This window comes from Leishmania martiniquensis, chromosome 31, assembly GCF_017916325.1.
Source record: "Leishmania martiniquensis isolate LSCM1 chromosome 31, whole genome shotgun sequence".
NCBI classification, from domain to species: Eukaryota; Euglenozoa; class Kinetoplastea; order Trypanosomatida; family Trypanosomatidae; genus Leishmania; species Leishmania martiniquensis.
In genome coordinates this window covers 438,774-463,441 of record NC_090166.1, presented here as the reverse complement: position 1 = coordinate 463,441, position 24,668 = coordinate 438,774, and the positions used below count along the sequence as shown (strand labels likewise).

The 24,668-nt window shown below is 59.5% G+C and overlaps 8 protein-coding genes across 8 annotated transcripts; all 8 read left to right on the top strand.

Moving 5' to 3' along the window:
• Nucleotides 1–1,312: 1,312 nt before the first annotated feature.
• LSCM1_01416 (uncharacterized protein) lies at nucleotides 1,313–1,753 on the top strand (the record flags this gene model as incomplete). Its single annotated transcript, XM_067319031.1, has 1 exon — nucleotides 1,313–1,753. One exon carries the CDS (start codon nucleotides 1,313–1,315, stop codon nucleotides 1,751–1,753), a length of 441 nt encoding a protein of 146 aa, XP_067176310.1.
• A 2,049-nt stretch (nucleotides 1,754–3,802) lies between these two features.
• On the top strand, nucleotides 3,803–4,195 carry LSCM1_01415 (uncharacterized protein; the record flags this gene model as incomplete). The annotated part of the gene is made up of 1 exon (XM_067319030.1): nucleotides 3,803–4,195. One exon carries the CDS (start codon nucleotides 3,803–3,805, stop codon nucleotides 4,193–4,195), a length of 393 nt encoding a protein of 130 aa, XP_067176309.1.
• Nucleotides 4,196–5,522: 1,327 nt separating this feature from the next.
• Nucleotides 5,523–6,017, top strand: LSCM1_01414 (uncharacterized protein; the record flags this gene model as incomplete). The annotated part of the gene is made up of 1 exon (XM_067319029.1): nucleotides 5,523–6,017. One exon carries the CDS (start codon nucleotides 5,523–5,525, stop codon nucleotides 6,015–6,017), a length of 495 nt encoding a protein of 164 aa, XP_067176308.1.
• An 818-nt stretch (nucleotides 6,018–6,835) lies between these two features.
• LSCM1_01413 (uncharacterized protein) lies at nucleotides 6,836–7,174 on the top strand (the record flags this gene model as incomplete). Its single annotated transcript, XM_067319028.1, has 1 exon — nucleotides 6,836–7,174. The coding sequence occupies one exon, from the start codon at nucleotides 6,836–6,838 to the stop codon at nucleotides 7,172–7,174; it is 339 nt and encodes a 112-aa protein (XP_067176307.1).
• A 4,183-nt stretch (nucleotides 7,175–11,357) lies between these two features.
• On the top strand, nucleotides 11,358–11,723 carry LSCM1_01412 (uncharacterized protein; the record flags this gene model as incomplete). The annotated part of the gene is made up of 1 exon (XM_067319027.1): nucleotides 11,358–11,723. The coding sequence occupies one exon, from the start codon at nucleotides 11,358–11,360 to the stop codon at nucleotides 11,721–11,723; it is 366 nt and encodes a 121-aa protein (XP_067176306.1).
• A 1,179-nt stretch (nucleotides 11,724–12,902) lies between these two features.
• On the top strand, nucleotides 12,903–14,792 carry LSCM1_01411 (uncharacterized protein; the record flags this gene model as incomplete). The annotated part of the gene is made up of 1 exon (XM_067319026.1): nucleotides 12,903–14,792. One exon carries the CDS (start codon nucleotides 12,903–12,905, stop codon nucleotides 14,790–14,792), a length of 1,890 nt encoding a protein of 629 aa, XP_067176305.1.
• Nucleotides 14,793–18,033: 3,241 nt separating this feature from the next.
• LSCM1_01410 (uncharacterized protein) lies at nucleotides 18,034–21,354 on the top strand (the record flags this gene model as incomplete). The annotated part of the gene is made up of 1 exon (XM_067319025.1): nucleotides 18,034–21,354. The coding sequence occupies one exon, from the start codon at nucleotides 18,034–18,036 to the stop codon at nucleotides 21,352–21,354; it is 3,321 nt and encodes a 1,106-aa protein (XP_067176304.1).
• A 490-nt stretch (nucleotides 21,355–21,844) lies between these two features.
• On the top strand, nucleotides 21,845–22,780 carry LSCM1_01409 (uncharacterized protein; the record flags this gene model as incomplete). Its single annotated transcript, XM_067319024.1, has 1 exon — nucleotides 21,845–22,780. The coding sequence occupies one exon, from the start codon at nucleotides 21,845–21,847 to the stop codon at nucleotides 22,778–22,780; it is 936 nt and encodes a 311-aa protein (XP_067176303.1).
• Nucleotides 22,781–24,668: the final 1,888 nt, after the last annotated feature.

The following is a 24,668-nucleotide window of genomic DNA, read 5'->3' as shown; positions in this document are numbered from 1 at the left end:
GAGAGGGAAAGAGCGAGCGAATGGGGCGGATGCCCTTTTTTTCTTTTTTTTGGCTGTCTGGGCACTGCTGCGATGCCGGGTCGGAGGCGTGCGTGTGGTGGCTTTGGCTGCGGAGGAGCACCCATCTCAGTTGGTTGTGCTCGTTGGCTTGTTTCCGTTACGGGATGGGTTGTGGTGGTGGTGGTGATGCTAGTGGCGCTCACGTTGCTGCGGCGCTTCCGACTGAAGATGCCGACGTTCAAGGAGGCCTCCTCTTTCTCTCTCGCTGTGCTTCAGGCCTGCATTGCTCCTTGCCTCACAGTGAGGCTGCTCACGATGCTCTCCTCTTTTTCTCTTACGTTCACCGACAAGAGAGCCCCTCGGGCGCCTACTAGGAGCGGTCTGATGCAGCGCTGTGCTGTGCTGACGGAGCACTCGGGGAGGTAGTGTGCTTGTGTCTGTGAGGAGGAGGGGGAGAACGGGAGTGGAGGGAGGGGGAGAACGGCTCCCCCCACATGCAATGACATTTTGTATGTGCGGCAGTTGCCTCATCCTCTGCCATTCTCAGCCTTCCTCCCTCCTCGGCACCTCTCCTTTCTCTATCTCTCCCCTCGTATTTTATTCAATGCTCCTGACAGCCGTCCTCCTCCCCCAGGGGTGTGCACGTCTCGCACGCCCCACCGAAACGACTGGGAACGATTGCAGACGCGTCTTTCCACCAGCACAGAGACACGGAAGCTGGGGGCGGCCCGCGTATGAGCAGCACCGCTTCGCAACCTCTCTTTGTTTCCACTTCATGGAGGGTGCAGTGCTGCTCTCTGGCGGTGCCTCTCTCTCTATATATATGTACATCGCTGCTCATCCTCGCCTCCTCCGTCCCATAGCGGCCGTGGCTCACTGAGTGAATGATGCAAACGCTTCGGATGTGGGCGACGCGTAGTGGTGGAACGCGCAGCGTCACGTACCGCTCGTCCCCCAGTGCCGGCCACACTTCCCTGTTCCGCAACTGGTGCCCTGCCCCCTCCCGATGAAGGACATGCGCCGATGTATGCGATGCGAGCATAGATTTCCTTGAACTTTCTACTCTCCTCCCCCCTTCCCCCCCCCACACACACACGCACACGCACACGCACACACAGAGTACCTCCGCTGGTTGTGACGCAGCCCCCTCCTCCCGCAAGCGTCTGGTTGTGCCGCTGCCTAGGGGTGCAGCGAGGACTTTGGTATTCGCCGAGGGACGAAGCTGCTGAAGTGTGAGCTCAGTCTCCTCTGCCCACGCCTCGTGCCGCCTGTGGCCTTTCTGTCTTTTCTTTCGCTTTTCCAGTCGTGGCGCATGCACCCAAACGCGCACCTCTCAACGTCTGCCCTCATGTCCGACAAGGAGACGTATGTGCGGCTCTTCTACAAGGGTGCAAGCCTTCTGGTGCCGATGTCGTTTGTGCTAAACAAGCACCCTGGCGGTGCGGAGTACATCCTGCAGTACGCCAACCAAGACATCACGTGCGCCTTTGAGGACATGAACCACTCTACCGACGCACATGCTCTGCTCAACACCTTTGAGGAGGCCGAGAGGGAGGGGTGCTCCAAGATCATCTACAACCCTGAGGAATATCAGCGTCAGATGAACCTGTCGCACAGTTACGACGAGGAGCGCCGCTGCATCACGGAGGTGCGCCGGTGGCGCCAGCGAACCATGCTGATCACGGTGGCGACGACATTAGCGGCAATGGGTGTTGCCGCGTACGCGCTACGACGCCGCGTGCAGCTCTCATGAGGTTTTTGGTGCTTGATATGGGCTGCGACTGGAGACGAAGCGGGATAACGCTGCCTGGAGATGTGCACTAGCCTTCGAATGCATCTGCCGCCATCTTTTGTCGGCCGCTGCTTCTATCATACCCCTCTCCACGTTTTAGTGGGGTTAGCAGCCGAAAACAACCCCTGTCTGGTGATGCGACTCGAAGCCCCCCCTCTCTCTCCATCTTCCATTTATTCATGCGCATTAGGGCCGTGCAGCTTTTTTTTCTGTTTATCGCCTCCGCCGTCTTCTGTGCTTGCCTGAGCGCGCTGGCGAATGTGTTGCGGACAGCACTTTGCCATCTCCACTGTGTCGCTATCGCAGTCGCCTGCGCCACGTGTTGCGCGGTCAGGTACCTGGGTCGCATTGATCGGTGCTGGTGCCTCGATCAGGGCGTTTGTCCGAGGTGGTCGTGCTGTTGCGTGACGAGAGCGCAGGCCTGCTGCACTGTGGCGCCACCAAACCGCATGAGCGTGTCCTTCTCGACTTGTCGCGGCACGGCGCGCTTCCATGACTTGAGCGTCACTCTTACCCATCTGCGTGCCGGCGCTCCACTCTGGGATACGTTGTTCTCAGGTACCGCTGGCGCTCCTCTTCTCCTCTACATGTTTCATGCCCGCTGACCCTGGACGCAGCGGCTCTGTGCGTCTGCTGTTGTAAGCGCGCGCGCGCACGCATGCGTGTGTGCTTGTGTGTGTGTCTTTGTGATTGCCTTCCCATCGCATCGTATCCCTTTTTTTTAACCCTTTCCTCCTTTACGTCAGATGGCGCAGAGTTCGAAGTCACTCGCCGGACGTTTTCTGTGTCACCAAAAAAAATATGTAACAACAAAATGCGCCTCAGCCGAGAAAAAAACGCAACGCACAGCAAAATCGTCACAGGCCGAAAGACAAGTGGCGAATGGACTCTGTGGCACTGTGACGCTGCAGCCATTTTACGTTCGTATGTGTGGTCTACCCCCCCTCTCCCTATTTTGGCCGACCTTTCTCTTCTTGTTTTCTCCCCTTTCACATGCGTTGCTGATGCCCACACGTTTTTTTGTTTTGCGTGTGCTCGCGGATGCGCATCCCCCTCCCCTCCCCCTTCTCCGCCGGCTTCTGTGACTGCATCGCTGCGCACTGACGGAGGCTAACCACGGTGAGCACCCGAGAAAAGGATGCGCGCTCTGCGTTTCCCCTCCCTTCCGTCGCTCTCTTCTCTTCCACTATTTCTTTGGTCATCACTGTCGCCAACGAAGCAGCTAAGCGGGGTGGCAGCGGGACTGCTCACCAGCTGAGGCATGTGTTCAAAGAGAAGGATGTGACGACACTGTGTCTCATCCCCGAGCGTGCCCCTTCCGTGGCTCATACTTGAAACGCACGTATAACGCACTCCTCACATGTACGCGGCATTCTGCGCTGGGGTACTTGCACGGCTCTGGTTCAGCTTTGGGTTACTCTTGCCTTTCTTTTTCTGCATTCGCGGCGCACCACTTCAAAGGCAGTGGACAACCCCCACGTGGCTGGCGGCGCGCGGCTCTCGGCGATATTTTCCTCATACAGAATATGGCTTAAAAAACATTTCGGCTCTTCGCACGGCGAGATCCGTCTGCTCTTTGGCGGATCTTCTGTCTTCTCACCGCCCCAACGCGCCGCTGCTCTTGCGCGCGTTCGATAGACGCACGGGCTGCGGTTTTCGAGCGTGGGCCTGCAAAGCGTGCGAACGTCAACAGAAGAAAAGCAGAAACAGAAAAGAAAAATTGCTCACGTGCCTCCTGTGACACCTGCGCGTAGGCACAGTTTCCACCAGTGCCATCTCCATCGTTCCCTGACATCCTTTCTTTGCCTGCTGATTTTTTTTTGCCTTTCATTTCGCTGTGCTTTCAACACACAGATAGCGCAGGCGCCGAGCGCCACCACTGTTTTTCGTCGTCACGTTCCCCTCTTTCTTCAAGTACTCATCTCTGTCATACAGATTTGTTTTCGTCGCCGCCCCTCCGCGTTCTGTGTGCGCGTGTGTGAGAGAGGCTTTCTCCCGCTCTCTGCATCAATGGCGAGCCTCTCGGCATATGCTGTTGCACCCCCCACGGTGGCGGGCGAGGCAGAAGAGTCCATCTGGCACATCTACGAGGGCCGCACGTACCGCGTTCCCATGGCGTTTGTGCGCCGCCACCCAAACGGGCGGAAGCTGTTGCTGCCGTACGCAAACTGTGACATAACGCAGGCGTACAACGAAGCAGGCCACTCGAAGAAGGCGATGCGTACGCTGCTGAAGTTTCTGGATGAGTCCGTTTCGATCGAAGAGTTGCAGCTGCTGTGCGAGAAGGTGTGCGAGGGGCACAACCAGTACACTTGGAACTGGTGTGTACGGGCAGGGAGTCTGCTGAGTGTGGTGACAGTCATGGCAGCTGTGTACATGCGTTACAAACAGCAGCTTGCTTAGTGCTATTGCTGGTGGACGTTCTGCGACACGGGCATGGGGGGGGGAAGGGAAGGTGGCCCTTTAGGAGCTCTGCGGAAACACAACATGTCCAAGCCATGCGCCACTCCCCCCTTTTGCCCGCCTTTTTCTTTCCCATTCTCTTCCTCTGCCCGCACTCCACCACTGCCGCCTCCTCCCTCCTCCCTTCTAGTTGACCCCTCCTCCCCCTCCTCCTCTCTCTGCCGTTGAGCATTTTTTCTTTTGTTTCCGCTTTCACTCCGCCAATCCAACTTTTTCCCTTCGTCAACTTTTGTGTGCTCCTTTGCCGGCCCCCCCTCTCCCCTCCCCCTACTTGTATGTATGTATGAGGGAGGGGGAGAGAGGGTGGGTGGGGGACACACATGCACACGTGTGAGGTCCCTCTGTGCACCTTCTCTCTCCTTTTCTTCGTCTTCGTTTTGCGTGACGCTTGCTTGCTCACTGGAATGCAGGGAAGAGGTATGTGTGTGTGTGAGGAGGTGGAGGTGTGGTACAGAGAGATGAAAAGAGAGAGGGCCTATGTGTCTGTGTGCTATGGCGGCACTGCTCTACATGGCATACGGATGCTCGAGTAGACGTAGGTGTTGTCCGGGAGTAAACGACGCGGTCATCACCGTGTCACGGTCGCCTCTGTCTGCTACCACCCTCCGATCTCGTGCACATACTCCTCCTGCACTCTTGCATGATTAAGGCGTCTTTCTGACATTTCATCGCGAGCTCCGTGGTGGGCTGCTCCTCCCTTTTTTTCTGTCCCTTGACGTCCCCTTCCTCTCCTCTGACTCCCCCCTCCCCTCCGTCGGATCGCTCATTCTCTGGTTAGGTGTAGCCGGCAGGCACCGAAGCGATGAAAACAAGCCATGAGGACCGCTGAAGGTGTGGTGACACTGCCCCATCCTACGCCTCTTGCCTCGCGATCGCCGTGACTTTCGGGTGCCCGTTGGACGCCTCCTGCGTGCGGCCGCCTGCCACGCTCGTCTTGCACGTCTCGGGCTGCGGCTGCGTTTCTCAGACGCACAGCTCCAAATGCACTCGAGGACGCACGTGGAATGGTGTGCGGCACGGCTCCTCTCTCTTGCAAGCCCTCACCCTGCTCACCTACCCTCCGGCTTGTGCTCCCAACCGCTGATCTCATCTTTTGGTTGCTTTCGCAACGCCGTCACGGCACGCTCGCGCTGTGACACACATATCCGAGGGACCTTTCGGCGTGCACCCAGTCCGCTGCCGGCACAGCCTACCCGTTTTGGGCAGCGCGACCTTACCTTACCTGCACGCATACCGCTCCTGTGGCCGACAGCGGCGCAACTGCGCGATGCCGGAGGAGGCCCGCTACCGCTTCTTCTACAGGGGCAAGAGGTACCTAATCCCGAAGGATTATATCGACAAGGAGCACCCGGGCGGCGGCGATAAAGTCATGCCGTACGTCGGCAGAGACATGACAGACGCATTCGAGGACGCCGATCATTCGATAGATGCGGTGGAACTGCTCGAGGGGTGGCTGGAGGAGGAGTGCGCCCTGCGCGTCTCGTCTGACCCGGCCGTGGTCGCTTCCCCGGCGCAGGAGGAGGTGGAGAAGACTGCGGAGTTGGCCACCGAGCTTTCACCGCTAGTCGCTGCATTTATTTCCTCAGCGCCCGCACTAGCCCCAACAGTCTCTACGGCGCCGATGACTGCTGTACCAGCGGGTGCTAGCAGAGCGAAACGGGAGCCGCTCATGCCTGCCGTGGTGACTGCTGCCTCAGTAGCTGCTGTGATGGCGTCCATCGCGCTGGCCGTTGCGTGGATCACCAAAAGGCAACGCTCCTAGGAGAGCCCGGTGGGACGGGGGACACTGCTCATCACGGGTGTTTTTTTTCCACAAGCGTACCACACTCTCACGCCTGTGTGCCTGTTATGGCAGTTCTCTCGCGCCGCTCTTCTGCTGCCGTCTGTACTCTTCACTCTAGAGTGGGGTTGTGCCGCACGGCGTCATTTTTTTCCCCTCCCTTTCCACCGGTCTGTATACGTCGGGTGTTAATGTATAATGTGTAAGCGTTCCTTTGGCACGCTCTCTGTGCACACAACTGCTGCCTCCCTGACCCCCCCTCTCGCTTGTGTGAGCTCTCTCGCAGAAAAAGAGGGGCCACAAGGCACCTGTGTTGGCGTACATCTGTTGCAGCCGTCGCCTTCACCACGTCCACACGGCGCTGCCCGATATCTTGATCGGCCTCGTTTGGCTACTTGGCTTCCACCTCAGCGCGCTGTTTGTGTATGCCACCCCTTACGAGCACGGCGGCCACGGGTTGTTTGGTCGCTACACGGGAGCAGGGAACGAATAGGCAATGAACGCCTCCGCCCACAACGAGGTGCAGCGCCCGCGGATTTCTCAGCCGTGCGACCTCCCTCCCCCTCCCCCTCCCCCCAAACAAACGGAAAGCTTCCTCTCTCAATCCACTTTCTCCCTCTCCCTCTCCCTCGCCGCTGCTTGCACTCCCTACGGGGGACTCGACGCGACCACTGCCACAGCAGCGCGACACCCCACATCACCGAAAACGCATCGACCTTTCTGTACAGCCTTCCCGCCGAACATCTGCCTCATTTTCTCTCTTGTCTTCCCAAACCTCTCCGCCTCGCGCACAGGTCAGCATGTCCGCCACGAGCTCGCTGCGGTTTGTCTTCCAGGGGAAGAACTACACGATCCCCGAAAGCTTCGTGACCAAGGAGCACCCGGGTGGCAAGGCCGTCCTGATGGCGCTCGTAAACAAGGACATCACGGAGGCGTTTGAGGACGCCGGCCACTCACAGGACGCGATGGAGATGCTGGAGGAGTGGTGCGCCGATGTGTCCGAGGCGAAGAAGGCTGAGCTGCAGATGCGCGCGGAGGCGCGCCACGCCGAGGACGATGAGTGGCGCTGGCGCAGCACGGCGATCGCCTTCAGTGTGGCCGCCATAGTGGCCGCCGTGGTACTTCGCAAGAGCTCATAGGGAGGGGTGGCTTTGTGCGCACTCATTTCCAACGCGGCAGATGCGTCCTCTAACACCCTCCCCATTGGGGCTTACAAAACGCTCACTGCGATGTTTTGTAGAGATCAGCGCAAGGACTTCGATAACAGAAAATAAAAAAACTGAGAGTAAGCACATCCCCCCCCACCTCCCACGCCTCCACATAGGCCGTTTGTGCGAGTGTGTGTGTGTGAGTAGGCTGTGCGTAACGCCTGTGTGTGTCGTGCAGCGCCTATTTGTTTCCGCTTCTTCTTTTGCTTTCTCGACCGTCTCTTTTTCCATTCGCTGGTTACTATTATTATTATCTTCCATGGCGAGGATGCCTCGGCGCCGCGCCCTCGGAGCACTCTCGGCCGTGGGGTGAAACGCAGCATGCATAGTCCGCATCTACGCGCACTATATGGGCGACGCGGGGCTGTCACAGCTCACGACGAGGCTGCTAGTTGGTCTGAGGTCATCGACTTGCCACACCCAACCTTCTCCTTTCGTTTTCTGCCCCCCCCCACCCTCCCTGAAATTGTTGACCTGCGGTGCTCCCTCCCTTTCCCTCTCTCTCCGCCTTACCCCCTCCTCCTTCAGCAGACCACACCGCACCGGCAGACTCTCTTTGTGCGGTGTGCTCTTTTCGTTCCGACTCTCCTTCCCTGCCTCTGGCGCGAGCTCTCCCCACCTCTGCCACCAGTTGCAGCATCGACACTACCGCCGCTGCCTGCGACTACTATGTGATAGTGAGACCACAGGCCAGCACCAAGCGCGCAGACGCGCTCCGGTCTTGTCAGCGCCTAGGCTCCTCTGGACCACCCCTGTGCCCGTCTGTACGCACACACGAGGGCATAGTGAATGGTCAAGGGGAATGGCAGCGGATCAGCCGGTGGGGGGATGTGGCCGCCAATCCGCGCCGCCGCCGCTTTTTTTTCGTGATTTTTCCATCTCCTTTGCTTCTGTTCCTCTCGGAGGTCGAGGGAGGAGGGAGGGAGGCGAGAGACGGCGCTGTGTTTTGACTCGCCGGGCGAAGCCGTAAAAGGCGCCGGTGTCAGCGGCAGAGCATCGCTTTTTCCTTTCAGTGATGTCTTTCCGTTTATGTGCGTCGCATTTCCTTTCATCCCTTTTTTTGTTGAGCAGCGAAGCCCTCTCGATGAGGCGCACGTGTCTCTCAGTGCGGTTTGACGGCCGTTTGTGTATCAGTGCCCCACTGGCCCCTTCTCTCTCGACGCTCTCGCTTGCTGCGCTGGTGCGTGCGAGTGGAAGAGAGGTGGTATGCTGATGAAGAAAAAAAAATATATATATAGACGGGGCCGACGGTGTATTCAAAGGAGGGGAGCACGTGCTTGGCAGCGGTTCGGCTCCTGCGTCACGTCGCGTCGTTTGATGCCGCCCCGCTCTGTGTGTGCTGCTTTGCCTTTCCCGAGTCGCAGAGAACTATTCCCGCTGAGGCGCACTCACACCTCTTCGAGCCCCTGTGCATCGTGTGTGCATGTGTGGCGATAGTGAAACGGAGGGAAATCAAAGGGGACCGGAAGGCGGCTTGCGAGAGGGAGGTGCGGGTAGTCAGCCGTGATGGTAGCAAAACGGAAGGCATTGATGCCCCCGCTGCCGAAGACGGTCTACCGCTGTGCCCACCCCACTTAGCCTTCACCTCTTCTCATCCCTCTCCCTTTGCGTGCGGCGGCGCCTCAGACTATTGGGGGAGCGACATCCGATGCAACACCGCGGAGGTGAACAATAGGCAAAGATAACTGAAGCGAAGACGGCGGTCCAGGCTCGGGTGAGACAGAAGTACGCCGATTCTTTGGCAGCGGTCTTGGGCCGGCGTATATGTGCTTCCTCTGCAGGTCTCACTGAAGCACGCATCACGGCTGAGTTCTACTCGACTAGTCAATGATGTGTCGGCCATGCCCATCAAGCCGATAATATCGCAGAGTTTCTTCCCACAGCGCATCTGCGCGCTTCCCTTGCCCATTCGCCCTCCCTTTTTTTTTCACCCTCAACAAAAAACCTTCAGCCCCCTCTTTTTTTTTTCTTATCCCCTCCCCGTCGTCGATACCCCGCGCACAGGCACGCACGCGCACCCATCCACTCTGCACACGCGCGGTGCCGAGTATAAGACTCTGCATCACATTCCCTTCAGCCAGCACACACGCCCCCGCCCCCTCCTCCCTCCCCTGCAACTATAGTGGAGAGCCCTCTACCCTTCTCTTTTCCTGCTGAGCTCTGCTGCCCTCCGTCATGAGGTCGACTCCCACTGCCGGTGAGCGGGCCCTCGGCCTCGCTGATCTCGGCAAGGTGGGCCGCGCCCTCGCCATGCACCTCACCAAGGCCGAGTAACCCCCTGGAGATGTGCGGCCTTACGGCAGGGTAGGCGGGGGATGCCGGAGTCGGATGGCGAAAAGGTGTGGCGCACCTCTGCGCAGGCCGCCAATGGCGATGCCTCCTTCACGATTGGCGCCTACGTGCACGCCGTTCGACGATGCTCTCCTTGAGCAAGGCGCACTGAAGGCGATGCACACGGCCCATCGGTGAGCGGCCGGTGAGGCCCTGCCGCTGCGCCACTCCCGGATGGAGCTTTGGTGAGAGCCCCTTTTCAGCAGTGCAGTGCGCTGAGGCTGCGAAGCGCTTATCATTCGCAGGTGATTTTTGCCCGCCAACGCGTCGGTCATCGGCCTGGGGCTGAAGGACACCTTGCTGTCACTGCAAGCTGGTGATCACATCTGTGCCTCGCTGCCGTTCGCCTCCGTGCTTCACCACGTCCCGCACGTGGAGGCGAATGGAGTGGGCGAGTGGGGCTGCTCGGCTCTGACCGCGGTATCGTAGCAGCACGCCAGTGCCGCCCGGAATTCCGCACCTGAGCCGGGGCAGAGAGGGTGGAGGTGGGTGGGTGCTGCCGTGCGCGACTTCGTGAGGCCTCGTCGGCTGTTTGGTGGGCATCTTATGCTCCCGGCACTCCACATCGGCGGGCTCGCGGGCACGCTCGGCGGCTTCTCCACTGCCCACCTGTGCCTCTGCTTCTGCTGTTACTGGACCTCTCCAGGCTTCTGTTCTATGCATGCGCACAAGACGAGGGGGCACGCCCAGCTGGGGACGCGCGATGGCTGGTCCGGAGGATGGATGCGTTGGGCAGCTGGCAGCCGAGAGCGAGAAGAGTGAGCGGGACACGGCTTTACTGCTGCATGTCCGGAGTGGGCACGGCATCGTCCTTTTCCGCCTCCTCGGAGGCGGCGCTCATCCGCTACTCACGTCAGACTCGCTGCTTCTCTTCTTTGCTTGCATGCAGCCAACCACATCGCAGTGTCTGCCCCCCCCATCCCATCCCATCCCGGGAGCGCAAAAAGAAAAGCGAAAAATTACGACGTGCCTGTTTCCTGCGCATGTGTGAGCGCGCGAAAGGAGAGAGAGGGGAGGGGGAGGGAGAGGCACACCTTGAACGATTCGCATGCGCGTAAAAGGAGAACGGGCGACATCGCTGGACCATCGTGCGCCTCCTTGCCGCCGCTTCTCCTCTTCTCTCATCACGCACACAGGCATGTCATCGCTGGGGTGCTCGCATGTTTGAGGCTACACATTGGGCGGACCTCTGTTGCATCGCTCTGCGTGTCCGAAGCAGGAGACCACACAGCGAAGGTGAGCAACAGCAGTGAAGAGGGCCTTTGTTTTTCGTTCCGTTCGCTCACAAAGGCGCAGCGAGTGCAGTGGAGACTCATGGCAGCCTGACTGGATGCGCCAGTGAGGGCTTTCACCGGGCGAGGACGAATGCTGCCGGCCTCTCTCTTTCCCTTCCGCGTCAAGGCTGCTCTACTGCTGGAATGTTTTTCCGTTCCTCCCGCTTTGTCCTGTCGGTATCCATGAACGCACTGCGCAGGCTCCGCATGGGGCGCCTGTGCTCTGTCGCTCCCCTCCTCCACTTCTGAACTCTCTTCTCCCCCTCTTCCTGCCCGCTTGTTTGTCGCAGCTCTCCACTTCCACCACGACCCAAGCAAAAGAAGTTGCTGCCGTTTGCATAGTGTGCAACGAATCCTGATACGGACATTCGCGTCACAGACACGCTGCACTCCGTGCGCCACCAGCACGGCACTGACCTTGTTCCTTACCCCTCCCCACCCCCTCTATACCTCCCTCAAGCCCGCTTCCCCTTATCGTACGCGAGGAGCGTTCACCACGACGTGCCATCATGCTGCCCACAGACCAGCCGCGTGTGCGCATCTCCTACAAGAACAGCGACTACCTCGTGCCGTTGGATTTCATCGTGCGCGTGCACCCCGGCGGTCAGCGGCTTATTCTACCCTACGTAAACCAAGACATCACGCAGGCCTTCATGGACGCGAAGCACTCCGACATGGCAGTGCAGCTCCTGGAGCAGTGGATGGAGGGCGCCCCGGCAGGTTATCCGCAGATCGCCTCATCATCTTCTGCTGCCGCCGATCTGCGGCTGCATGGGCGTGGCCATGAGGACCGCTATGCACAGTGGGTTTGGAATGCGCTAGTGTTTGGCATCGCCGGCGCGAGCATCGTGGCAGCGGTGCTTTCTCGTTTGTAGAAGGGAAACCCCCCTCTCCATATTCCTATCTTTGGCCCTTCTCTCTGCTAATGCTGCTCAAGAGGCCGCCAGCGTCTTGGTAGCGTGGAGCGCCTGACGCTAAGCGCTAACAACGCGTTTTTTTCCTCTTTCAGCTCGACACGTCCTCCTTCTATGTATCTCGTTGGCAAGGCGCGACGGAAAGATCAGTAGCGATGGGCAAAGCGCGGCATGATCCCTCTAATCCATGGCGCAACAGAGCGGCAAGGACTGTGCTCGATAAGCCCCTCCCTCTCCCACTTCCCCAGCGTACGAGCGCAATAATCTGTAAAAGTCACTCCGATATGGCGCGGCTGACTCAACTCCTTCATCAACTCATCAGAACGCCATGAATGCGCTTCTGTTGTTACATTTTTTTTTTGGATCCACTTGGTTTTACCGTTGCAGCAGCATGCCTGTCTGTCCCTCTCTGCGTATATGTATGCCTGTGTGCGTGCGTGTCTTTTTGAGAGATGGCGAGCTTTCCATCAGCGCGTGCAAGGTGGCAGTCATGCTATGAATGGGGAGAGAGGGACTGCATCCACATGCGTTGGCTGCTCCCCATGCCCAGCGAGGATCACTGCTTTTTTTTCTCTTTCGTCGTTGCGGTTTCTTGCAAAGCGCGAGCCATTCGTGACTGGCGTAGAAAAGAAATGAGAACACGAGGAGTGACGTGGGTGACCACCACATCGTGCGCCGCCAAGAGCCGCTGAGACTCCCCCGCCCCTTTCCCGCTGCTGCACTGTGCTACACTTGTGAACAGGTGCGAGGGCGACGCATTAGGCCGTAATAGCAGTGTCGAGAGATGGCGCCCCCATCGCGGGTGCGCGCGCTTGTCGTTTCCTGAATGCCTCGCCATGTGTGCGGTGCTGCCTGCGTCCCATATCCTTTGGCCTCAACACCCCCTCCACTGACCGCTGCGGCCATCCCCACCCCGCACTCGCCCCCATGGCATGAAGCGCCTGCGCTTACTGGGGCAGTTGGACTTCTCTTTTTGCGTTTCTTGCCCCTGTTCCGCGGTCACACGTCCCCCCCTTTTCCCTCCCTCTATCTCCTCCTGTCTCAGGCTGCCATCACAGTCACCACAATAGCAACAAACAGGAACAGCAGCACAAAGGCACCGTGACCACTTCCACACGTCGCCAAGCACCTGTTCCCCAAATGACCGATAGAAGTGCGGGCAGGAAAGCGGCGAGCGCTTCATCGGAACCTGTGGCGAGCTCAATGCATTCGATGGAGCAGTTATCCAGAGCCGCGGCTACCAGCATCTTGGGGTACATGCCGCTAGTCCCGCCGATCTGCTGTGCCGCCACGCACCCTCGCCTGCGCTACGCTCGCGAAACAGTAGCCGGCACTCGGGTAGCAGCGGGGCTGGCTGACCACCGCAGCGAGCTCCACGTCTGCTGGGACCGGGTGGCGAACTGCGAGTACCACCTTCTGTCGGGCACAAAGGAAGAGCTGCAGCGAGACTTGCAGCAGCTGGGGTGGTGGCTGACGCGGTCGTTCACCGAGACGGGCGAGCCGATGAGGTTGGAGGTGAATGTGAAGCCTCCGGCGTCTTCCCGCTCGAGTTTGCCGTCTGCTCCTTCCGAAGCGGCGATGGAAACAGAAGCGCCGCCAGCCCTTCTCGAGAGCCTCTTGCGTATGCTCACCCAGCCGCCGTTTCAGCGCACCGACGTCGGCATCTCCTGCCTACGCTCCCTCATCCTAACTGCGAACCGCATGGAGGTGTCAAGGACGGCCGTCGAGCTCATCGGGCAGCTGTCCCGCCTCGAGAAGTTTGAGTCTTTTACGCCGTTTTTGGCCCTTCCGCTCCCCTCAAGCACGAGCGTTGGCGTTCTGCGTCTGCGGAACGTGAAGACGCTCACAAGTCTCGAGCCGCTACTGCCACTGTCGGGCCTCAAGCGCATCAGCCTTTGCCGCTGTGCCTCTCTGCGCTCGCTTGCGGCCCTGTCGCAGCTGCCAGAGCTGACTGAGCTGCGTGTGGCCGACTGCCATCTCTTGGACTTGCGTGGGGACTACTCAGCGTGCCGGCGCCTGACCTCCGTGTCGATGCGCTGGTGTGGTGATGTGTTGCACGTGAGCGACTTGGGAACGCTTCCCAACCTGCGCGATCTGGACTGCAGCTACTCGTGTTTGCGTGAAATGGAAGGCCTCACGCAATGCACAAAGCTGCACCGGCTGTGTCTGCGCGGATGCCAGTTCGTCCATGAGCTGTTTCGCGCGATGGACGGGCCAGCCTTTCAGAGTGCGACAGCCGGTGCCATCGTCGTCACTGCACCTGCGAGCGCTTTTCCAGAGAGAGTGGTGACGCTCGCTACAGCGGCCGAAGACACACGGCTGTCTGCCGTGAAGAAAACAGCGCCCGCTGGTGGCGCTGCTGCACTTCCAGGTCGTTCCTTACTCGCCCCGATCCAGAGCACCGTACAGCTGTCGTCTGCCGCCTCATTTCCTCAGCTGGAGGAGCTGGACGTGGGCGAGAGCAGCTTGACGTCTCTCTCTGGGCTGGCGCAGTACGCCCCTGAGCTGCGTCACCTTACCGCTCGCGAATGTCAGCAGCTGCACAGCTTGAGTCCGCTAGGCGAGCTGCTGAAACTAACCTCGGTGGACGCGTCCTTCAGTGGCGTCGACGAGCTCGAGGGCCTGTCTGAGAGTGTGTCGCTGGAGTACGTGAATCTCAAGAACTGCGTACGCCTCCACACAGCTGCCCCTTTGGCGAGGGTGAAGTCGCTGCGTGAGATCGACTTGGGCGTGCCGCATCAAAACTGCGTTATCCGCATTCACAACGCCGAAGGCGGCAGGGGCGACGAAACGGCCGGTGACCATCGCACGCTGCGCCACCGGAGCGAGCTCCTACAGCTGAGCTCGCTGTCGCTTCTTCGGCCGGTGGGCGACGGCGACGACACTCGCCTTGATGGGGCAGCAACGCAGCGGTCAAGCGACGGGCATCCGCAGCATCGCATCTTGCGCCAGGAGGCGGAGGAACTGCTGCGGCAGCCCCTGGAGCTACTAATCGCGGCGGAGGCGCATGTGGACGGCGCGGTGTGGTGAGCACGCTGCTGGGCACGATGCGAGGAGCGAGTGCGTATGGCGAAGAGGCACCGTCACCCTGCCGCTTGCTCTGGATGGCTGCTGTACGGCTCCGGTGGCCGCGGCGAGGTAGTGGAACAAAAAAACCGAGCCTGCCCACCCTCGCCGTGCGCATGAAGCCGCATCCACGAAGGCTGCGCTTACGCCTACGCGAGATCTGTGTGGGCGTCTCCTCTCCTCTCTATTTCATTTGTCGCTTTCATATTTTCTGCTGCGCTGTCCGGTGCGCCGATTGTGTCTCTTTCGCTTTTTTCTTTTTCGGCTCTCTGCAGAATTTCTTCTCTCTCTCTCTTTCTCTTTCTCTCGACACCATACGTTTGGCCCCTCTTCGGCCAACCAAAGCCGTCGGCGCCTCATAAACCTTTTTTCCGGCTCATCTTCTGTCGCACACCACTTTATATAAATGTTTATACATCTATTTGAGCATACGTATTCGTTTAGCGGAGGTCTCCGCTCCTTTCTGTCTCGCCCCTTCGCTCAGCGCTGTCGCTGGTTTGGCCACCCCCTTTTTTTTGGACGGAAACAGTAGGCAAGGATGCGCGACTGTGAGAGCGTGAGAGGTCTCTGCGGGCGGGAGCGCCAGCTCGTGTGCGATAGCGGAGACGGTAACTCCTTCGATGCCTTTTTTTTCCTTTTCTGTTCCTCCTGCACGTGTCTATGCTCGACGACGGCAATTGAAACGGAGTTTGTGTAGAGCCATTCTTCGAGGCGCTTTCATCTGCACTTTGGCTGAATGCGGCGTTGGCTGAAACGGAGCGAAACGCCGCATTTTTATATTTCCTACAAATTCTGCGGCGCTGCGTGTCATCGCTTCTCCTCTTTCCCTCCAATGACGGACACACTCCTTTGGTGTAGCTCACCTCACCTTTTTTTTTAAACAACATATTTCGCCTTCGTCGTGGCCTCCTGCACCTTCAATCCGGCTGCTCATGGCGTAGCGAAGGCTGGCAGTTTCCCTCTGTGCAGAGATTGCTTTGTAAGTTTCCTCTTTTCTTTTGCTCTTCTCTTCCTCCTCTCGTCGGCCTTCTCCACCCCCTCTTCACCCCCCTCTCTCTGTCCTCTACCTGGCTTCGCTTTACAACCCACCACATGCACGCAATCAAAAAAAATATATTTAACAATTCACATACATACATAAATATAAATGTGTGCATATATATGAGCCTTTCTGCGAGTCTCGCGAACGGTTTTGCTTCTCTGTCCTCATCCCCTCCTCGCGCTGGTGAGTACCGCTGTCGCGTCAGGGGTGGGGGGTGGGGGACGCGCGGGAGCGGGAGAGGGGGCGCGCTCAGCGCCGTTGCGCGTAGGTGAATCCTTCCCTCCCTCTCCCTCCTCTGAGGATGAGCCCGCACCAGGGGGTGGTGCTCCCGCGCGTGCGTGCGCGGGAGGCTTCTGCACACATACAGGTGTGAGCACACAAGCGCCAACGGTGACGACCGAGTGGGTAGACCTGTGGAGTGTCGAGCAGTACCAAGGACGATGGCGGGGCCCTGCTTTGCGCTGCCGCGAGCGGCCCTGAGCTTGACGCACACGTCGAGTACGCCATGTGCACTCATTGCTGCTTTTGCCAAGGTCGATGATTGGTACAGCTCTCTGCGTACATCTGCATGCCCGCTTTTCCTTTTCTTTCCTCCTCCCTCTTCATTGAAAGCCGTCGCGTGGCGCCTATTTCTCTGTACATATCTTTCCCCTTTTCCTTCGATCCTCTCTGCTCCGGTGCTCACGCCTCCTCCTTCCGGGCCCCCGCCAATGTGAGCGCGCTCTGTGCAAGTCCTAACGCCTGCCCTTTTCTTTGTGGTGATTTGTGTGTGTGTGTGTGTCTGTCTCTCTAGCCCACGTTTTAGCGATCTCCGAAACGCGTGTGGGTGAGTCGGCACACACCTCACGGCCCGCAGCGCGTCTGCCGTGGCCGCACAGCAAAGAAACACCACGAAAGGGCAGCGGTGAGGGGGCGGAGGGAGTGTGTGCGTGTTTGCATGGCAGCATCAAGAGCGACCGAGCTTCCCCCTCCTCCGAGCTTAGCGGTACGGCGGCAAGGAGGCGAGTGCGCTGCGCGAACAAGCCTCTCTTCTTCTGGTGAAGTGTGTCGTTGTGCTCGGGTGCCCTCCTCCTCCTCTCCGGTTTACCTTTTCGATTGGATGAAGTGATCGTCTCTCTCTTTCACCCCCCTCTCAGCACGGGTCCCGCCACGTCCGGACATCACCTCCACCCTTACACGTTCATATATATCTAGAGAGAGGCAGCTGCACATTTATATTTGTATATATGTATACCTATACAGGCTTCATTGTTTTCTATCTCTCTGTGCGTAGGCACGCTTGTACGTGGGAAAGCCTATCTGCGTGTCACCTCAGTCTCTCTCAATACAACGCGGCGCTTGGCGATCGCGTAGGCTTGACCTTGATGGCCCGGCGTGACTGACGTGTGTGTGCGCATGTGTGCTGTGCCACTGTGCAGCTGTTATTCGGAACCAGTCGAATGAACGCGGGGCAAAAAAGAAAAAGCCCAGCGACTGTCAATGATCGGCGTATTTCTCCTCGCGCCAGTCGTCTCCGTCGGTGTTTGCGCTGAGGGGCGCCTCTGTGCTCGCTGTGCATTTCGACTCTTACGAACCCTCACCCGCCTGCTGCCCACTCGCGTCCCTCCTCTCCGCCTATGGCCTTGCCCATGAGCAAGCGCGTAGGCCCTGTGAGTCGCTGCGCTAGAGAGCACTGGACCCTTCATTGCCCGGGCGGACAGTGCTTTGCTGGGCAGCGATCAGCGTTTTTTTCTTTTTTCGTTCACTCTGCACCACCGCAACGCTTCACGGAGTCAACAAAAAAGGCGCACACACAGATACACACACAGGCGCCTTCCAGCGGCACGAACAGACACAACGATACGCATAGATCGCACACTGCTATGTATGGTACACAGGTGTTACGCTTAGCGATCGCTGCGGCATAGAAACATCAAGCAGAGGGAAGAGGGGGGGGTAGCAAGAAGAAGCTCCATCTAGGTTGCGTCCTTGTCTTCATGGTGCTCAACATCTTGCTCCTGCCCTTGCCCCACATGCGCATACACTCACACATAAATACAAATCAGGATCTCAGTACTAATGCAGGCACGAGTATGCCTTTTTCTGATCGATTCAGCTGAAGAATAGGGCTCGCCAACTCAACTGCGCCGCGCCCCCTCCGCACAGGAACTGCCTCCATGCGTGATGTCATCTCCTCTGCCGTTTCTGCAACTTGTTCTTGAAGACTTGCCAGCCGTGTCTTCGATGGCCGGCCTAGGAGTTCCAGTTGAACGCAGAGCTCTAGGAGGCTTGCACTCATCGGATGGGAAGGGTGCCTGCACCGTAGAGGCGTGCGAGCCGGTTCGCTTCTCCGCACCAACGTCGTCTTCGAATGGCGAGACTCTCCCGCGCACAGGCAACAGCCGCGGCAACATCACTGCGGACTTGTCGGGGCGTCGTGGGCCGAAGGAGCTCGAGCGACAGCAATGCGACGTGCGGGCCTCCATCGAAGGTTCTGCGTTACTAGAGCAGCCAGCTCTCCGGGCGATGGCGCACGAGGAGAACGTAGCGGCCACACCAGCTCCTGGCCGCGTTCACTCCGAGGAAGACGACGGGAGCGCCACTGGTTCTTCCGCCACGTTGCTGCTGCAGGGTGTGTGGCCGCACTACGTGTACGTCCAGCCCACCTCTACAGGTAGAGGTGACAGCGTGGCGGTGCTGTCTGATGCGGCGGCCCTGATGATTGCTCATGCAGTGCACCGCTCCTCGCTGTTACAGCACTGCTTCACACAATGGCAGGTGCAGCAAGCGCGTCATGCGCAGTGGCGCCTGCATCGCGAGTATTTTGCTGAAGGCTATTACCAGCGTAACCTCTTGTACCTCTTCTTTCGCGCGTGGCAATGGCGCCACAATCAACGTATCAAACGCGCGGGACGCCGACAAGCGCTCGAGAGACTCCGCGCGCGTCATCTTCGGCACCAGGTTCTAGTTGCATGGCGGCAGTGGAAAAGCGAGCGAAGGAGTCTGCAGCGAAGAGTGAACGAGATACAGACGAGGAGTGAGACCACTCTAACGCGGCGGTACTTTGAACAGTGGCGTCGCACATCAACGCATCAGGCACTGGCGCGCACAACGGCTCAGCTGTCGGTGGATAGCCTGCGAGGTGCGCGATTTCGGTGTTGGCGGCGCTTTGTCCTCCATCGCAGGAGGAGGTGGATGTTGGCGGAGGTTTTGGCGACGTACACCCCGTCTGCGTGGACGACCGCTCAGAGAAGCAGCTTCGATGTACTGCATCGGCGCTATGTGTGGATTCAGTGGCTGCGCGTGACGATGCAGCGGCGCGCATGCCGACTGCAGAGGTACGAAAGGGCCTTATCAACCGTAATGGTGCGCGTGGAACAGCTCCTGCGACGGAGGCGGTATGTGACATGGCTTCGGGTGACGTGCGCGTCTCTCCACTTGAGGCAGGCGCAGCGCGGGCTTATTCAGAGGTATTACAACAGCTGGACCCTCTTAGGCCGTCTTGGCCACACAAGACTGCAGTGGGAGAGGGACACCCGCATCCCGCACAAGAAGCGTCAGGGCCTTGCGCAGTGGCATCGTCGCTTAGGCGGGCGCCGAACCAGCCGCACGCACATGCAGACGGCGGTGCTCTTCTTCGAGTCCGTCATGCAGCCTCATGTGGTGCGCGCCGCCTTTCACTTCTGGTGCGCGCGGTACACCAATCGTGCGAGGGCTCAGCGCATGCGCCGCGTGGCGGAGGGCTACGCGAGACCGGCGCTGCTGCGGCACCTGTTTCTGCGCCACGTCACAGACAGTATTCTGGCCTCACCGTCAGGGCTGGAGAGTGCGCTGGAGCCAAAGAGGCGGTGCGGAGGGGCCGACCCCACCTCACCGCAGCCGACGGGGAGTGCCGGCGCTTCGAACGACAAGCGCACCCTCGAAGCTGTCACGAAGATGCCAGGGAGCTCCTCACAATATCTTCGGCAACCGATTCCTCTTCATCACCACAGTGCTACATCTAGGGCATCCGGCGTCCCTGCAGCGCGTCCTGACGCACCTCGTATGGCTGATGTGAGGTCTAACCGAGCTGTAAGACCTGACACGACAGGGGCGGTGGCAGTCTCTTGCCCTGAGCAAGCCGTCGACATGGGGGCGCTGCTGCCACCACCACCCTCTTACGAGGAGGCGATGAGGTCTTCGCGTGCCACGGACACCGGCGGCCGAATCCGGGGATGTGCTTTGCCGGTGCGCGCGGATGTTGGCGTGGGCACCACCTGCGAGGCTTCTACGTCAGTGCCGTGCGCGACTCCGCGTATAAGCAGCGGGGGCAAGCACTCGGCCTCATCTGCAGATGTGGGCCGCCAACGCGAGGAAGCTGCTCCGCCTCTCGTTGCCACGGTGCCTGATGGGGGCGCGCTGTCTGCCGGTGCACCAGCCGGGTGGCCAGCAGCAGTGCCTTGCTGCGCCGTCCCAAGTGGCCCACCGATCAGCTGGGCGTTGGGGTTTGTCCCTACAACGAGTGCGTGGCCTACTCGGGACACCCCGGCTCCTTCGTCGGCGTCTGTCACACCTCTCACAAGCGCCATGCCTGCCTCTCGGTGCGTTTGCCGTTTTGCGCTCCTTACACCAAGCGACGCTGTCCCAGCAGCGGCCGAGTTACCCGCATGCGCTTCGTGCTCTCAGGCGTGCCGGGAAGGCGGCGCGGGGGCGGCCGGTCTCGCGTGTCGTCCCAGGAATCCTGCAGCGCCACCCTCAGCGGCCCCCCTGCTACCATCCACGGGGCTCTTTCGAGCACCACCGTCTCCACGGACGCACTGCGGCTTTGACATCCACCGCCATGTCGACCCTCTTGCCCCTCTCACACCATCGCCGAGTAGAGCGGCCTGCCCCGGCGATCCTAGCTGGGTAGAGCTCCTGCACGAGCGAGAGCGTCAACGTCATACAACGCGGCGTCGGCGTTTTCAGCCTCCTGCAGTGAACCTTGGCAACACCATCCTCTCACGAGGTCGCGTGCCTCTCAGCTTCTTGGGCCGGCGCCCGGGGAACGGAAAGGCTGCAGCCCTACTCTCCCGAGAGCGGAACGAGGGGCGAGGTACGCCGTCAGTGTCCTCCGCCCCGCCCTCGTCCTTGCCTGCTTCATCTTCGCCTTCTTCAGCATCGGCTGTGCCTGAGGCGAGCGATGTGGCGTCGTTTCCACTGTGCCTGACAACCTCCACTACCGACCTGGCAACGCTCCGAGCGCAGGCGAGGGACGTCCTCGATGATTACAAGTGCCGCACGCGTTTGGTGGCGGCGGAGAAGGTGGAGCTCGCCGCTATCGAATCACAGCTGGCGCTGGCTCGCCGCACCGAGGGCGTCGCCCGCAAAACAGAACTGTCGAAAAGGCGGCGGTGCCTGCAGCGGCGCCTTCTGGAGTGGGAACAGCGGCGTGCACAGGTGGTGCAGCTCACCATGTGGCTCGAGGGCCGCGTCAGCGCTGCCACGTCTGCGGCTGCTTCTCAAGCGGGTGGCGGTGAGCTTTGACAGGGGCACAGACAGTCGCGCTGCATCTAGGGCCGCTGAGCCATCGACTCGCATTTCTGAATCGCGTTGCTGTTGCGCCTTTTCTCTCTCTCTCCCCGAGCGTGTGCCCATGCAGCGCTGCCCTCTTTTCCTAGTCAGAGTCGCATTGAATGCCCCCCTCCCCCCTCTCTGTGGCACAGTGCAGGAAAGCATTACGGCGATCGCTGCTCTCTCTCACTCGGTGCTGGCCCTCCACGGCACGACTCCGACAGCGAGAGCCGTTGCGTGTGGGTGAGGAGCACACTGGAGGCGTTGCAAGGCCACAAAGACGATTATTGGACGACTGGACAGCGATCGGTCCCGCCCTTTGTATCTTCTTTGCTGCCGAGCTCTGACATCTCTGCCCCCCCCCCCCCATCCCCCATTTTTCTACAGGCAGTGCCAGTGCCTGCGCCACTACACCAGCCCTGCTTGTCCATACTACTATCGCTCCTTCGTAGTCCAATACACAATGCCGTGCTGCGGCGCTGGCGGTCACCGCTTGCCGTTCGCCACCGCAGGCCGGGCGCCGCCCGACCCGCTGCTGTTCCCTCACTACATGCAAAACGCGCAGCATCTGTGGCTGCACTTCAGCGAGTGGTGGCCGCACGGTGATGGCGGTGGTACCCCGGCGCCACCCACCAAAGGCGTCGTGTTTATTATTCCTGGCTTGGGCGAGCACACCGGCCGCTACGACTCGGTGGCGCTGCGACTCAACCAAGAGGGATACGTTGTCTTTTCCATGGACAATCAAGGCGCCGGCGGCAGCGAAGGCGAGCGACTATACGTTGAGCGCTTCAGCCACTTTGTTGATGACGTCTGCGCGTTCATCAACTTCATCCAGGAGCGATACAGTGCGCTCAGGAGCCAGCCAATGTTCCTCATGGGGCACTCGATGGGCGGCCTCATTGCGGTTCTCGTGGCGCAGAGGGACGCAAGCGGGTTTCGCGGGGTTGTCCTCAGCGGCCCTGCTTTGGGACTGTCGAAGCCCGTCTCCGGCTTCATGCGGTCGCTCGGGCACTTCTTCTCAGCGTGGCTGCCGAAGCTGCCCGTGCACCGGCTAAACCCCAACCTTGTCAGCCACAACACCCCTGTCGTGCACCTTGTGAAGCAGGACCCATTTTACTCGAACGTCACGCTCCGCGCACGCTTCACAGATGAGATGCTCGAGGCACAAGATAGCGCTGCCATGGCCACATCCGTTTCTGCGTTTCCTTTTCTTATCGTCCACGGCGAGGACGATGAGCTCTGCTCGCTGGAGAGGTCTAGGTGGTTCTTCGACAACGCACCGTCGAAGGACAAGCACCTGATCACGTACCCCGGTGCCGCGCACGAAGTACTGACGGAGCTCTGCCGCGATGCCGTCATGGCGGACGTGATGTGCTTCATCAACGAGCGGGCGAGCTGATCTGCTTCGCCGACAGATTTTGCTTCTCTCAGATATGCCTCGCCGTTGTGCTATACGCTGAAGCACCGCACTCGCCACTGCGGTGGACTACCTGCCGGCGCGCAACAGCTCTTCATCGGCGCCCCTTGCCGTGCTTCTCGCTGCTCCTCTCTTCCTGTATTTCTTCGCTATATCGAAGCCCCTGACAGTGCCGGCTACCGTAGTGCGTACACCCTCAGGCATTGGTGCTCCCTGTCTGCGGAGAACAAGCAGCCTACCCCTCAGTATACGGCCGCGGTCTCTTGGTGCCGGCGGCGAGAACTGCGCCGATGACGTGTCGGAGAGACCTGCGGCCTTCACGGCGTTAGGAACGGACTCGCCACGAATCGCGCGAATTTTCTCCCCCGACAGACAGCCTGACACACTGCTGCTCGGCTTTAGCTGCTTTGCGGTGATGTCGTACGCATTCCCCAGCCCTTGGCCTGCTCTGTATTTAGCATCCCTGCTGTCGACTGGACAGCTCCAACGTGTGCTGATTGGCTTGGGCCCTTGACATCGCCGACGTGCGGCAGAGGCGTGGTTTTACGCAGACCTTTGCTGAAGTCTGCTGGATAGGAAGGCTGCGATGAAGGGGGTAGGGGAGGAGCGGCATTCGCAGCGGCACACCCACGTGTGAGCGCCGAATTTCCTTCCTCACTTAGTCAACGAAGGGCCCGACTGACTGGCCCTCAGCTCCGTGCACGTGTGCGCGCCGCTCTCTCTCTCTAACGATTATGGGAAGTAGCTGTGCGCCGTCGGATGGCATCAAAGAGATACATATATATATATATAGAAAGCAGAGCAACACCTCCGTACCTGCTGCTCTCGCGTGACTGCTTCGGCGCTGTGACAGAAAGCGCTTGACCGTTCCCTATTACCTGAATCGATACGGTCGGTGATAGAGAAGTTCTGTATGCAGCGAGTAGATCAACACGCGCACTCTCTGCAGAAGGTGTCATCGCTTTTTGGCGCTTCCACCACCTGCTTGCACCCACTTTGCTTGTGAGCTGGCTCTCTGCTGCTGCTGCTCGTCTTCTCTCTCGACCCTTTCGCATCCCCCGCTCGCTTCTGTATGAGGGCGCCCCTCCCGCTGCGTGTCAGTAGCTCTCTCTCACCCCTTTTTGCTCGTTCCTCTGTGTGCGCGACGCCGCAGCCGTCTTTATCGTCATTGCGAAGCGTTACCGCGCCTTTCACTCACTCACTCACTCTCTCTCTCCTCGCTATTCCTTTATTGTGGCCCCTTTCCTTCACGAAGCAAACGCACAGACAGCAACAGGAAAGTACCCCACCACTGCCCATAATATATATATATATATATAATATTATCATATATTATATATAATATATTGTCATATATTATATATATTCTGCTGCCCTTCGTCATCTCCGGCAAAACGCCATTATCGCATTTCGTTTCTGTATCCGCTTGGCTTTCATCTTCGCCGCACTGTTCGCTCCGTCTCATTTGTTGTTGTCGCCGCTGCTGCCGCTCTTCACTCGCCTCTCTCTCTCCCTCCCCCTTCACAGCATCTATCGACGCCGACAAGACTAAGCGCGCCTCCGTGATTTTTTTTCTCCTGCAACGATGCCCGCCATTGATCGCGAGGAGCTCGACGGCCGCGTGGAGCAGATCTACGACCAGGTGGTTGCCTGGCGTCGCCACATCCACGCGAACCCGGACCTCTCGTTTAAGGAGCAGCCGACGGCGGCCTACATTACAGGCGAGCTGCAGAAGATGGACACGGAGGGGAAGTGGCTGCACATCAGCCAGCCTGCCAGCAACTGCGTCGTTGCTGACCTGAGGGGCGGCGGTGGCGACGGCCCGATCATTGCGCTGCGCGCGGACATCGACGCGCTGCCTGTCGAGGAG